The sequence below is a fragment of the Limulus polyphemus genome, unplaced genomic scaffold (genome assembly GCF_000517525.1).
Source record: "Limulus polyphemus unplaced genomic scaffold, Limulus_polyphemus-2.1.2 Scaffold845, whole genome shotgun sequence".
NCBI lineage: Eukaryota > Metazoa > Arthropoda > Merostomata > Xiphosura > Limulidae > Limulus > Limulus polyphemus.
The window spans coordinates 135817-151762 of NW_013666455.1; the positions used below are offsets into that span (position 1 = coordinate 135817).

The 15946-nt window shown below is 32.1% G+C and overlaps 1 protein-coding gene across 1 annotated transcript in view; it reads left to right on the forward strand.

Moving 5' to 3' along the window:
- Positions 1-15946, forward strand: part of LOC106460832 (twitchin-like) — a 248186-nt gene that overhangs the window by 124126 nt on the left and 108114 nt on the right. The window contains exons 39-52 of the mRNA XM_022387633.1: positions 130-274; positions 1011-1155; positions 1805-1941; positions 2194-2499; positions 3039-3341; positions 3911-4198; positions 4528-4827; positions 5674-5976; positions 6411-6535; positions 8156-8312; positions 8826-9131; positions 10159-10461; positions 11009-11290; positions 11566-11871. Of these exons, the coding sequence (XP_022243341.1) occupies positions 130-274; positions 1011-1155; positions 1805-1941; positions 2194-2499; positions 3039-3341; positions 3911-4198; positions 4528-4827; positions 5674-5976; positions 6411-6535; positions 8156-8312; positions 8826-9131; positions 10159-10461; positions 11009-11290; positions 11566-11871 (3406 nt within the window). The remainder of the gene's footprint in view (positions 1-129; positions 275-1010; positions 1156-1804; positions 1942-2193; positions 2500-3038; positions 3342-3910; positions 4199-4527; positions 4828-5673; positions 5977-6410; positions 6536-8155; positions 8313-8825; positions 9132-10158; positions 10462-11008; positions 11291-11565; positions 11872-15946) is intronic.

Consider the following 15946-nt stretch of genomic DNA (forward strand, 5'->3'; position numbering starts at 1 on the left):
ATCTAGAAGATAAACAAATAGAAAAAGAAATTAAGTAAAAATAGGATTACAGTTTCTGTTAACTAAAGACTAAATTGAAGTATCTTGAATAGATTAATAAAGTTCTATTTTTTCAAAATTGCACCTTAGGAAGTCCCAGCAGATCAACTTAAAGGGAAAGTGGAAGGGTTAAAAGAAGGAATACAATACCAGTTTCGTGTGCGTGCTATTAATAAAGCTGGCCCTGGTGATCCCAGTGATCCCACTAAGCCTTTGATTGTTAAATCACGGTTTGGTAGGTATTTTCTTACTAAATGAATAATCAAAGAAGGAAATAACTTTGTAGAAAATTCTTTCTTATTCATGATATTCTTAGGGAATTAAAAATAATTTAGTACAAAAAAAAAGATTTATTGAAGTGATTTTCTTATTGAAAGTATAAGTCACAATCATTTTAAGAGTTATTTTTATTCTGTATTTTTATACATTTACTTTTGCTATTGACTGTTGACTTTAAGGTAATTTTTTGGCAGTCTTCAACTCTTTATCAATCCATAAATAAGTTATTAAACATTTTAGTAAAAAACTTAGGTACAAATGTATGTTAATTTGTTTACATTTTTTGAATTTGTTATCTGTATTGTTTATATGAAGCACATAAATTAATATGACATTTGCTACATTTTTTTTTCTTAAAAATCTAAAAGACTTATTGCTACACAAAATTATCTGATTTTTTTATTTAGATATTAAACGGTATCTTAGGTTTGTTTGTACAAATTTTAATTATTTGTTTTAAAAATGAGCATTTTATAATATACACAAAAAGTACTTTTGTAAAGTACTTCATTTATACTAATACTGAGATTGACATGGAATAACTAATAGTTTTTATGATATGAATGTAGTAGTCATGAATATTTTTTGTAGATCTATGTTTTAACTGGTATTATATCAAGTCTCTATGTTGCTAACTCAAACAAAGAGAATAATGACAACATTTACCCACTCCTTCTTATTTTATTTGCTAGTGAAACCATATATTATTGGTGACCAGCTCACAAACTTGATTATCAAGAAAGGTCAAATGGTAAAGTATGACATTACATTTGGAGGTGAGCCTCCTCCAGAAGTTCTCTGGGAATTAAATGGTGCAGAAATCAAACCCTCAAATAGGTAAGATTTGGAAAAGTTCCTGTTTCAACTTTTAATATTATGTTGATGACTTTCTGTATTATAGGAAAGGGAGTGTAATGATATGGCACAAAATTATAAGAAAGAAACTTTTAAAGTTAGAAGAAAATCAGTTTTTAATTTCATAATTCAACTACAAATTCCATATAGTGCAGTATGTGGATATTATATATAATTTATTTGTGTAAACAATGTGTTTTGGGATTTTTTTCGTAATTTCACGTAGTTTTTAAAAATATTTTGACCATCAAAGCATTTATGAAATAACAGATACTTTCCTTTGAATTTATAAAAAGTAGAGTATGCCGAATACCTTATTAAAAAGAATATTTTCTTGTATAACATAATAGCTATGATAAATCATATCAAGATTTTTAAAACTAAAGGCCTGGCATGGCCAGGTGGTTAGGGCTCTTGACTAGCAATCTTAGGGTAGCTTAGATTGCCCTCATGTAACTCTGCACAAAATTCAAAAACAAACTTTAAAACTAAAAGTTGTATGCTAAAAAAAATTAATCCCTAAGGAAGTTTTTAAACATTTAAGTGAAAAAATTAACTATTAAATCCTTCCTATAGTAATTTGAATTTACAAAAATAAAAACATTCATACTTTACATTGATTTAATTTCAGGATCACCATTGATAAAACAAAGAAAGATACAATGTTAACAGTGAGAAGTGCTGTTAGGGCAGATAGTGGGAAATACACATTGACTTTAACAAACAGCTCAGGGACTGCAACATCTGTTGGTGAAGTTGTTGTATTAGGTAAGGAACTGATACTCCCAAGATGAATTGATTATGGTTGGTAAGGAAGGGATACATCCATGGTTGAAGTGATTATGTTAGATAAGAAACTCATAATCCATGATTTTGTTCAACAGAGAATGTATATATATATACTTTTAATGAAGTTAATTTTGTTAAGAAAGGAACTTCTGAAATGCATGTGTGATATTTTATAAATGAGGAAACTTAAATATCACATATTTTTGTTTAAGTTTCATAATCTATCTACAGATAAGCCAATGCCACCACAAGGCCCACTGAAAGCGGAAGAGGTGCGTGCTAATCACGTCAAACTTAAATGGAAAAGACCTAAAGATTGTGGTGGCCAACAGCTTCAGGGGTATGTTGTTGAAAAAATGGATGTTGAAACTGGAAGATGGGTTCCAGCTGGAGAAGTCGGACCAGACAAAGATGGCATCAAAGTGGATGGACTTACACCCAAGAAGAAGTACAAGTTTAGGGTCAAAGCTGTGAACAAGGAGGGTGAATCTGAACCTTTGGAAATGGCTGAACCAATTTTAGCAAAGAATCCCTATGGCAAGTTCTATTTTTGTTTCAGTGCATAAACAGGTTGTTTATTACATTGTACAAGGATATTGTGATGGTCAAGCTGGAGAGTTATAATAAAGCATCAGGAAACATGGGTTGAAGTCCCAGATAGGACACATAAAATTTCTGAAGTTATGGAACTTTAACCACATTTTCAATACATGAAGAACTTCATAAAAACTATTGTTCAGTATATGAACATTACCAAATATTGTGTAGAGAAGTGTTCAAACTTGGGTGACATTGACAGCAAGTGCTGTTAGCAAAGATAATCAGTTTATCTTATAATAGAATAAATGTCATGTTTTAAAACATTGTATTGTCAGTGGATGAAATTTCTATTTTGATCTCTCTCTCGATATAAAAATTCAGTTGGTTTTGTTATATATATATTATTCATTGAATCAATATTCATTTGATAAATACAAGTATTTTATGGTCTCTCTGGTCAACAGTATGATTTAACTTAAAAGAAGAAATAAAATTATTTTTTGAATAAAAGTTTTTTATATCTTTGCTATTTATAGATGAACCTGATAAACCATCTGTTCCAAGCATAGTAGACTGGGATAACACACGTGTTGACCTTCAATGGTCGGCACCTGAGAATGATGGAGGTCGTCCAGTCACACACTACATCATTGAGATGAAAGACAAGTTTAGTGCTGATTGGGTAGAGGCTTTAAAAACTGAAGACACTACCCCTGAAGCTCGAGTGCCGGGCCTGAAAGAAAACATGGTGTATCAGTTCCGTGTGCGAGCAGTGAACATTGCTGGTCCTGGTGAACCAAGTGACCCTACCAATAATCATCTTGTAAAACACAGATATTGTATGTTGTTTTCTTCAGTAGTTTTTGTTTTTGTGCTGACTGAATAAGTTGCTTGTACTTTGTAAAGTGTTTATTTTTGAACTTAAAATTGTAAAGAATGTACTTTTATAAACAAATTATTTGCTGTAAAGTACAACCCATCATTATATATTCAACAAGTTAATTTTTAAATAGAGGGTCATGAATGGGAATAGTATTTTTGAACAAAGGCTTTTTCACTTGATTACATGATTATTTGGAGTATTTGATAAGTGAATTGTGATGTGAACTTTAAAAAGTTAGTAAAATTTCAAATACATTAAGTTTTCACTTTTAACAGTCTGCATAAGATGTGTAGACTTGGTATTTAGCATTGATTTTCTTTTAGAATAAAACAAGTTTCTAACTTATATAATAACTTTTAAGGTGTTGAGGATGCATTTTTAACTTCAACGACAAATTTGCTAGTATTCCATACCCAAACAACTTGTTCGTGCTTTTATCTGGAAATATAAACTATGAATATGGACATTTATGGGTAATTAAATTAAAGAGTAATTTTACAGAAATATCACTTTTATTATTTCTAGTGAAACCAATGATTAACCGAAGCACATTGAAAAATGTGACAATTAAAGTAGGAAGATCACACAAGTATGAAGTGGATATCAAGGGTGAACCACCCCCAGATGTCATCTGGACATTTGGTCAGGCTGCAACCAAACTTTCCAATGATGACTATATTAAAATTGACAACAAAGACTACCACTGTGATTTCACATTATTTAAAGCAAGTAGAAAACATTCAGGACGGTACACAATCACTGCTACCAACTCCTCTGGCAAGGATTCTGTTTCTGTGGATATTACAGTTCTTGGTGGGTGATCAGTCTCTCTTTCCTTCTTCTCATTCCAAATATAAAATGATTCAAATACTTCCATCTGTCTGAAAGACTTTGTTTATAGGGTTATCGTTATGTTTGGTAAATAACGAATGTCAACTTTTCTCTCCTTTAAATTGGAATTTGAATAATAGTGTTTTTATCATCAAAACATAGGTAATGCAATAGCCTATATACAGGGATTTTTTTTCCATATATTAAAGTTGCCATGAAATTAATAAAAGTTAGTTTTTTTTATCACCAGTATACACTGTGCTTCACATCTTCATTTTGTAACCAATATTTTTGGTTTATCTTTCTCACAGGAAAGCCAACTGCACCTGAGGGACCATTAGAGGTTTCAGACGTCCACAAGGAAGGCTGTAAGCTTAAGTGGAAAAAACCTAAAGATGATGGTGGAACTCCAGTCAAACAGTATGAAATTGAAAAGTTCGACAAAGAGTCTGGTCGCTGGACACGTTGTGGCAAAAGTGACAAGCCAGAATTTGAGATCACAGATTTGACACCTGGGAAGGAATATAAATTCCGTGTTGCAGCTATCAATGATGAAGGAGATTCAGAACCCTTGGAGACACTTGAGCCAATCATTGCAAAGAATCCCTATGGTAATGTCTGAATTAAAAGACACTGAAAAATAATAGTGCTTAATGATACAGCTACACAGATACTAAAAAGTACTTGAGGATTTTCTGTAAAAGAATAGATACAGTAACTTACTCACAAAATGTATTTTCTCAGGAACAGAGGTGATTCATATTAGTAATATGAAACTTACTTACAATGATTTAGGCTTAATCTATGACTATACTAAAAATAGAGTCAAATCTCATTGTTTTATATTTTTTTTCACAAACTCATTCCAAAAATTATGTACTTTTGAAAGTTATTGAGTAAAGGAAATACACAGCATGTTCACAAGTACTATGGGTTATAACCTATGCTTAAAATTGTGTATGAATTTGGGGAAATTATGTTGTTTTTAATACATAGTTTAAATAGTAAACCATACATGTAATTTCTTGAGAATAGCTTTTCAGCATGCTAGACACTAGTTTTTTATGTCAGTAAGAACAATTGTAAGCTTAAGTAAAAAAAACGACAACAATTAAATTGACCATGGAACTCCAGTCAATGAGTAAAACAGTAAAAAACAAAGGACCTGACCTGATGAAATGTTTCTGAGCCTATAAACACAGAACAGACTCTGTGTAAAAAGTAAACTGCTAACTGATTTCAATCATAAACAAATCCACAAAAGAACACCACTAAAACTTTGATAATAATCATTCTATTCTACTAGTAACATATTTCATGCTTGAAAACTAGACCATAATTAATGAAAGTTTTAATACTTACTATAAAATACGTATATTTTAAACAAGGTTGTATTGTTGTTATTTTTTGACTACATATGTCCTTGTAAGAGTTCTATGTTTTTTTACTGTTCCCAGATGAACCAGGGAAACCAGGAACACCAGAATTGGTTGACTGGGATAACAAAAGTGTGGACCTTAAGTGGGATGCTCCTGCTAATGATGGTGGTGCTCCCATCACAAGATATGTCATTGAAAAAAAAGAAAAGTTCAACTTGAACTGGGAAAAAGCTCTTGAGGTGCCAGGAGATAAACTAGAAGCCAAAGTAGTTGACCTGAAAGAACGGCAAGAATATCAGTTTAGGGTTGTAGCCATCAACAAAGCAGGACCTGGAGAACCTAGTGAAGCAACAAAGAATCACTTGGTGAAACATCGACGATGTAAGTTACTTTAACCAGAAAGTTTTACTTCAGTTTTAAAAAAGAAAAAATGAGGCATTATGTAACTTTGACATGAGAAACAAAGTTGTGAATTGAATTATTCGTTATATAAAACTAACACATTTAGCATTAACACATTCGAAATATGTGATAAGAATTATCTGCATTATACAAATTAATACAAATTAAGAAATATTTGGAAGTTAAATGTGCATGGATATAATAAGGCATTATTATCTTAGTATTACCTTAATTTTCTCATTTTAAGAAATAAGTGTATATAAATAATAAACATCATATGCTCATTCATGTCATTTTTAGAATTTGAGTGTGTATAAATTATATACAACATTATGTGAGTTACCTTATTTATAGAACTTGAAGTTTAACTAAATAATATAAAGTATTATCTAAACCACCTCTTTTTTTTTCAGTGAAACCTCGTATAGATCGCACCAACCTAGATACCGTGACAGTAAAGAAGGGTAGAAATATTAAACTGGATGTGGATATCAAAGGAGAACCTCCACCAAAAGTTACTTGGATGCTGAAAAAGAAGGTAACCACAGTTAATAATGTATATTTATGTGAAAGAGTATTAAGTCTGTTAAAGGGAACAAAGGAAAAAATCTCCATGAAAAGGTACTTGAAATGGAAGACTAACTCAGTAGTTAAAGTTCCATGACTTTTTATTGTGTAATTCTTATACAAATTTGTTATGCTACAAATCATACCAGAAGGCTGTCTTCTTCTGATAGCTTCTACCTAATATTAACTTTCTTAAATCACTAAGTCCGTAAATTATGGGTCATAATTTGTTTACACTTGCCAAAATCATTATATAACAGTAACTAAACATAGTATACATTGATGATCGAAGCATGATTATCTTGCTAGATAGTAATTCCGTATGTCAGCCTAAATACCCAATCAGAAAATAGTAGAATGTTGAGTCAGCTGAAAACATTGCATTCAGGTAATGTTTGTAGAGCACAATTACATAATTTTATAGTACCACAGTGTTAACTGCTATCTTTCGATAATGATGAATCTCCAAAACAAACAAATATATATGAAAAATATTTTTTTTATTTAGCTAATAGATTTTCATGCTTTAAAACATTACACTGTTAACTAATCTTTAAATGCAATTAAACTTGTTACAACAGTGGAAGTCACATGACGCTGCTAGCGCATGCGTGAATGAGTTTCTCGAATGATCAGGGAACTCCTCGAATTTTATCGAAGCCTTTTTGATAGCATATAAGCCTGGCAGAGAAAGCCTGCAGAATTGAATGAAGAGAATTTCGGGTAATCTATGATTCTGTTTTGAGCTAGTGTGTGAAATTATCGAGATTGTGAATCGCTGTGATTTATAGCGTGTATCATAAAAGTAGTTAAGTTTAAAGTGACGAGAAATGTATTGATTGTGAAATTACTGTGTGCTAAAAGTTTGTATGAGGAAGAATAAACTGATTTAATCAAGAAAGGACTCGTATCACTGAAGTTCCTCGGAAAGAATTTCTACCGGAAATTAACAAACAAGCAGATAACAAACTATTTGTTTTGAACCACAACAAATATATTATTATAATGTATATCAAAAGAGAATATATGTCACAAACAGACATGGATATTGAAAAAAAAGGTAACCACACTTGGTGATGCATTTTTGCAAAGAAACATTAAGGAACGAAAGATTTTTTTGTAGCTTAAATGGTAGTTAAGTATATTTTAAAAAAAAGTAGGTTTCAGAGGAGAATAGCAACTTAATGTTATTAGATGCTCAAAAATAGTAAGTACAAATAAGTCTTACAATAAACCACGACTGTGCTACTAGAGAAATGGTTTAAGTATAAAAATTTTAATGTTTATAGGTTTTTAATAAAACCATTCAAAAATGAGATGTGAATCAATTCAAAAATTAATTTGAAAAAATGCTACAAAATAATTAGTTTTTAGTAATATGAACATATTTTACTTGAAATGTTGTTGATTTCTAGGTCTGTAGAATAGTAATTAAAAAAATTACATATATGTCTAATTGTAAAGACTTTTACTCTCCTAATTTTTACAGGTTTTTATGTTTTTTTCTTGAGAAGGTTTTGTAGCTTTGTCTTTTTATTTGTTGATATGATCTAGGAACAAATGAATATATATCTAAAACTCCATATTTCAGGTTGTGGAAAGTAAAGATCATGTGGAGATAATCAATGTTGATTATAATACAAAATTAAACATTACTGATGCACTCAGGAAACACACTGGTCTGTACACTATCATAGCAGAAAACGAACATGGAAAGGACGAAGCAGAAGTGGAAATTATAGTACTAGGTACTTTGTCATTGACTTGTTATAATATTTGATCAAAATATTGTGTGTGTGTGTGTATCATATCTCATGAACCATGAGACTTGGTATGTCAGTTCCAATTGAATTATGGTTTAGCTATAGTATAGAAATACTAAAGTTATTTTGAATAAAGCATGTTTTAAATTACTGTATTAACTATACTTTTAAGTTTGTTTTATAGAAGATTGCAATATATATATATAAATAAATAGCTTTCAAATTATTGATTACATTAATTGTTAATATATATATATATATGGTGTTCCTTCTGTTATCGTAAAATGATATATCCTATTTGATACTTCAGTAAATGTACATCAAAAACATGAATTTTAAAAACTTTGATTTTTAAACTTAATGTTTTTAATGTACATTTACTGAAGTATCGAATAAGATACATCACTGAGTTTTAAATCTGTTTTTAAATAAATCATATTACCTGGTATATCAAGCTTTAGTTATAATTTAAATCTCACTTTTTATTACTGTGTACAGGAGCACCTTCAAAACCTAAAGGTCCTTTAAAGGTAGAGAATGTACATGCTAAGGGCTGTAAACTGAAATGGAACAAACCTGAAGATGATGGAGGAAAACCCATCCAACATTATGTTGTTGAGAAGATGGACAAAGAAACAGGCAACTGGCTTCCAGTTGGCCGTACTGACTCAGACAACCCAGAAATGGATGTAAAGGGTCTAACACCTGGCAAGGATTATGAATTCCGTGTAAAAGCAGTAAACCCCGAGGGTGAATCAGACCCTCTAGTGACTGACGGACCTACTACAGCAAAAAATCCTTATGGTATGTATAATGTTGTTTGTGCATCATACAACCTACTTTCAAACTTCAAAATATTGGGCAAATTAATAAATTTTCCTTTCTTTTTTTAAAAAATAATCTATCAGCAAAAAAATAATTCTTATAGCTTATTTTTTTTAATCCTCTAAAATTTTTCTTCTAGTTCATGTGGACTTCATAAACTATTTAGATATTTGAAAAATATTCAGTATGTTAAATAATGATTTTGATAAGTTAGGATCTAATAAATAATTAAAATCAACATCTTTTTACTTACACAATTTTAAAAACTTTATTGAAGCCATCAATGTTTTCCACTTTAAAATCAATAAAGTTTTTTAAATTATGTAAATAAAAACGTTGATTTTAATTATTTATTAAATTTTAAATAATATATAAGTACTGATTATTCATATTTAATAAGTTAGGTTTGGGGATAGCTGATTTTAAGACAAAAACTGTTAGAGTACTTTATTCTCAGCAGTTAGGTGGTAGATTAATTTGTGAGATACTTGCTTTAGGAATTGACATGAAGGTTAAAAGTATGGCATGAAGTATTGCCCCTTAGTGGCTCAATGGTAAGCTTGAGTATTTATTACATTAAGACTACAGAAGCTACAAGAGATTGTTGTTGTTGTTATTTGTAACATGCAAAGTGCCACTTTTTCTAACATACTGTCCTCTAATGTAAATGTAAGATTATGCAAGTGTAGTTTTATCTTGCATGAGATACAACACTATTCAGCCCAAAGTAAGTTTTTGTATAATTTTAAAATTTGGAATAAAAGTTGTGATCATTAAAAACAATTATTTCCCCAGCTTAGAAAATACATTCACAATATAAAAATTATTAAAAATAACAAACATGTTAGGACTTGATGTGATGGAATTTACCTGGTCTGATGGTCATATTAATCAACAGTTAGACCTGGTAATTGAATACCTTTGCAGATGAAATTAACAACAAATGAACAATCTTCTCTTTTGGAGTAGCTTCTTTTATGTTGCAGTTTTAATCATTATTTTCTAGATGAACCTGGTGCTCCCACAACACCTGAGATTGTTGACTGGGATGAGAAGCGTGTTGACTTAAAATGGAAGGCACCTAAGAATGATGGAGGTGCCCCTATTACAGGCTATGTAATTGAGAAAAAAGAGCGATTTGGTGCAGACTGGGAACCATGTGTAGAAACAGATACTCCAAACCCTGAAGCAACTGTTCCAGGTCTGATTAAAGATCAACAGTACCAATTCCGGGTTCGAGCTGTCAATAAGGCTGGACCAGGTGAACCTAGTGAACCCACAGGAAATCATATTGCCAAGGCAAGATTTTGTAAGTGTCAAAACAGAGTTAATTGTTTGATACTGAAAATCTAAAATAATGTAGTTTGATTTTTAAATTGAAAGTAAATTAATTTTTAAGCAGTGTGATTGATACACGAGGAATTATTTTTGCTGAAGTTAGCAAATTTTATATAAATGTAATTATATTAATGGAGAAAATTAGTTATAAATATATTTGTAACTAACTTCAAAACTTTTTTTTAAGCATTCACTTATTTACATTGCAGATGTTTTTAAAAGAAACCATTTTTATAATATAACCTGTAAAAGCCACTATTACACAGCGTAAAATGTTTTTTGTCAATATTTTTATGCTAAGATAAACAAATAAAAAGAGGTCAATTATACACACACATATATATATATATATATTTAAAATTTAATACAAATTATTCATCTGTTTCCACTGTTATTAATTCAAATTTTAATGTGATTGAAAGTTTGATAATTGGTGTTGAATTAAAATATTCTCTTTATTATGGGGTTTATATTATGTTTGTTATTTTACTTATTTTAATTTTTCTGTTTAATTTTAGTGGCACCAAAGATCATTCGAGACATCTTTGAACCCATCAGAGTTAAGGCTGGTCTAAGTGCTAAATTGGATGTAGAAGTTATTGGAGAACCTCCTCCAACCTTGACCTGGACATTTAAGGACAAGGAATTGGAGGCAAGTGACAAAGTGAAAATCAACAATGAAGATTACCATACACATTTGCAGTTGAATAACCTAACCCGGAAAGAATCTGGAAAGTACAAAATCACAGCTGTCAACAGTTCTGGAAAAGATGAAGAAGATATTGATGTAATTGTACTTGGTAAGTTGCCATTTGAAAGTTGGTTAAAATGTTATGCTGATCAATTTACAATATTTTGGACCAAAGGTTTTTAATTTTGGAAGATCAGAAACAAACAATTTTTACATTTGTTAGATTACACTTCATTCAGCAATTATTGAGTTACTTTTAAGGTATCAGTTTTTCAAGGAAAATAATTGTGAAATATATCAATGTAATATTTATATGTGAAAATCCAAGAGAACTTAGATTTTGTGAATAAATTATGTGTAACACTTAATTTTCGTCATTTATAGATAAACCATCACCACCAGAGGGACCATTAGATGTCTTGGATGTTCATGCACATGGATGCAAGCTGAAGTGGACTGAACCTCTTGATGATGGTGGTATGCCTCTTCAAGGATATCAAGTGGAGAAAATGGACACTGCAACTGGTCGCTGGGTTCCAGTAGGACGAGCAGACAAAGATCAAAACCAAATTAATGTGCCTGGATTAGAACCAGGAAAGAAGTACAAATTCCGTGTGAAAGCTATTAATGATGAAGGAGAATCAGAACCACTGGAAACAGATAGAGCAACTGTTGCTAAGAATCCTTATGGTGAGAAGCACTTCTCTGTTTCTAACTTGTGGGATTTATGTACAAAACTGCATAATTTAATAAAAGATACTAATTAAACTTAAAACTTACATATTTGATAGAACTATAGTTTGATAAGAGTAATAAAATTTAAGAAAAAAAACCTTATTTAATATTCTTTTCAGATGTTATCACAGTCATCTGTTTTTATTCAATTAAAAAGATGTATTAATTTTCATAGAATTACTAATAATTATGGCTTAAATAATAATAAGAGGTTTACTAAAAGTTTTATTAAATTTGTAAAAATACTGAGTTATGTAGATGTTTGGTCATATTGCTCTTTCTAAAGTACTAACAACAAAATTAATTAAAGTCAAACATTTTAGTAATGTCACAGAAATCATGTATGAAATATTCAAACACACAAACACATAAGTTGTCATCATCTATCAAAGATATCAATAATGGATAAACATGTATTACAAAGTCATCAAAATAGAATTTGGAATGCTGCAAATGTGCATGTCACATATCTTAAATATTTTATGGCAACTAAAAGACTAAATAGATTTAGACTAGTTACATCAACCTATAGGTGTGAAAGTTTTTAAAGTGTATTTTTGAGCTGCACATAAAACATTTGTTACCGAGCATGTTTGTAACCTCCATTTAGTTAAAAAAATATATTTAAAAAGGGTTTCAATAAGGTAACATAATAAATTTCATAGAAATAATCATTATTTTTGTCTACAGATCTCAAAAAATAAATATTAGAATAAAGAACTTTAAAACAATTAAGCCTTTGAAGTGCACAGTTCATGAAATGACTGCTGATACTAACCAGGCTTACAGAAGGGATTTTATAAACACGGTGTTTATTGGAACAGATTTTTAGAGTTTGTCCAGTAAGCTACATTATACAATAGCTCTCTTGAAAGTAAACCATACATCACAAATGAAAGTTAGATCATTTTACAAGTAGATATTCCTACCTTCCTTTTTCCCTACACTTTTTTATTAATCAATTAAAAACTTGTGTAATTTTTATAGTTGTCTTCTCTTAGTAAAAAGATTGTTACATTTTGAAAATACTTTAAATTTATCATTAATTTCTTTAACAGCTCTCCATATAATCAACAATTTTAATTGTGCCAGAGTCGTGACTTGTAGAAAAAATAGTCATTTCCAAGACAATACCTATTCACACAGATTAACTTGAAATTTGTATCCCATTAGTGTTCAGCTAATTTCCACCTACAAATCACATGTTTAACTGTACTAGTGCATGATGACATCATCATACAATGATAACCCTCCACCAATAGGAAGGCAACACAACCTCCTTGCATAGTAACTCTCATTAAGCACTTGTGCTCAAAATAACTTCATTCTTTTACTTGGCATTATCTTGAACAGACATGCTTTTTTATTTTTCATTGTTATTCAATTACATGAGATTTGATATTGTGAACAGGATTCTATCTTTGTTCATATTACTTGATTCTTTCTTCTCATTACTGAAGTAGAAAATATATATATTTTTTTTTAACTTCTGTTTATCCATTATGGATTCTCAAATGATGGTAACATCTACTTCATCTTGCGATAGTGACAAAGTTACTAACTTGGGACCTGTGGCTGCAGTTGCTTCTTGAGGCTTGTTGTCTGAAGAGGATGTGACAGCCATTTTTCAAGAAATGTTGGGTTCCCTCATGCACTCTATCCATTCGACTTACATTCCTTCTTCTCAGTTTGAACATGGCCAGGATGACTGTGATTTTGACTGTCTGTTTCCCCAACCAAGGTTTACTCTTGATACTGTTTTATCTGTAGCTGAAACTTAATCTTTCAATCTCTTTTTTTTATATGGTTTCACTGATATGTTCTTTACTTTCTCCCATTCTTTACATCAAAAAACTCATTCTCATTATAATTTTCTCTTCCCTCCTTCACCTCATATTAGGGTTCATGCTGACTCGTTTCTTGAATAAGCGCATACTTATACTCACAAATCTTGTTCTCCTCACCTGCTTGACTCTTTTATCCTGGCTTACAGCCATTCTTCCTTTCCTTTTCTTGATTCCCAATCTTTATAATATCTTATACCTGCTTGAGTGGGTGGGACTCCTTAACTTTCTAATGCCGAATATTCTTACATTTGCACGTTTCTCACTACCCTCTTATATTGCCTCTCGTCCGTTCACCTTATTATTCAGGCACTTCATCATGCTCCAAATGCATTTTCTTGAGAGGTTAGTTCTATCATTTTTACCACTTTGGCCTATACTACTACTTCTGCTCTATCCTTCATTACTTGGTCTTTCTGCTAATTGGACTTGTTGGGTCCAGATGCTCTTCTAACTAATGTTTACCTGCTTCATTCTTATCTCTGGGACATTTTTGGGCTCATTTTCTCCACCTGCAGGACCTCAGAGTGTTCCTGGCACCATAGAGACATAGGGCAATGCAACCTGTCATCAGCCCTTGGTTTTTAAACCTCTCCCTTCTGTTCCAGACACTAGGCCTACTAAATCCTTATCTCCCCTACCATTTCCAGCTTCCCAATTTTCTTCTTCCTTTCCTAACACTTTCCACTGTCAAGGTCGTTGTTTGTCATGTCAGTGACTATTAAGTATATGCCCCTCTGTTTTGTTCCCCAACATTGGTCTCTATTTGCAGCTGACAGATGGGTTCTTAAGGTCCTCACCCATAACCTTTTCCTCCACTTCTCTCCTTCCCCTACTACTTCCTTTCCTCCTCCCTTAGGCCCCATTTATTTTTAGCATCTTGAGGATGTAGTCTTGAATCTCTTGGCTAAGAATGCCATTGAGAGGTTATTTACTCCTACTAAAAGACATTTCTTTACTCTTTTTGTTGTCCCCAAGAAGATCAAGAACCGGTGTCTGGCTATCAACCTATCATCTCTCATCTGGTTTCTAGTCATTCCACAGTTCCAGATGGAGGATTTCTTTTCCTTGCAGTGATCCTTTTCACCCAATCTGTGGATGGCCAAGGTCAATGTGTGGGATGCTTTTTTACATATTCCAATTGCCCCATCCTCCAGACATTATCTTTATTTCATCTACCAGAATTGTGTCTTGCAGTTCTATGCTCTACTTTTTTGCATTGCATCTGTTTCGTATTTCATAATTTGAGCTGTTGAAACGTGTACCCACTATATTCATGGGCTGGGGCTAATGGTCCATTATTACATGGATGACTGGCTTCTCCTTGCTCCTTCTTGGGATGACTCCTCACACACCTCCATTCTTTTACAGGAAGCTGCTTGGCTGGGCTAGCTAGTCCATTTTTCCAAGTCTTTTCTCATGCCTACCCAATAGTTGGTCCACCTGGGCTTATTCTTCAACTCTCATCTTATTTGGGCTCAGCTTTCACCATTTCACCTGCAAGCGATAGAAGGTCTAGTCACCAAGATTTGTGCTTCTTGTTTACACCCTGCACATAAGGTTTTTTCCCTTTTAGGGACCCTGGTTTCCCTTGAACCACCCACACATGTGCCTCCTCCAATGGACATTGAGGGACCGGTGGAACCTTTCTTGGGATCCATTGTCCTCGATTGTGAACCTCCCTTCTCCTCTTCTCAAGGTGGCTTCTGGTGGTTCAGTAATTTCAGTACTATGGCAGGCATTTCTGACTGATAAACTGACTTTAGGCATGTGGGCTCCAGAGGAATGTTCACTCCACATCAATATCCTTGAACTTCTCACAATTCACCGGAAAAGTTCTTATTTTCTACCTCTTTTTCATGGATCGGTTAGTCGTGATCCATTCTGACAATTCTTTGGTCATTTCTTACATCAAACATCAGGGCTCTACTTCCATACATTGAACCTGCTATTTTGGGTTTGTTCCCATCAAGTACATTTCTAAGCTTGTCATTTGCCGAAAGCTCTAAACCTCATTGTGGATCACATCTGTTGGACAGATTGGATTCTGCCCATGGAGTGGTCTCTTTACCCTCAGGTTTTTTGTTGGATTTGCTCTCAGTTGGTCACACTCCTCATTGATGCCTTTGCCACTTCTTTCAATGCCAAGCTTTTGGTCTCTTATTCCTCATTTTTTTTTGGCTTTA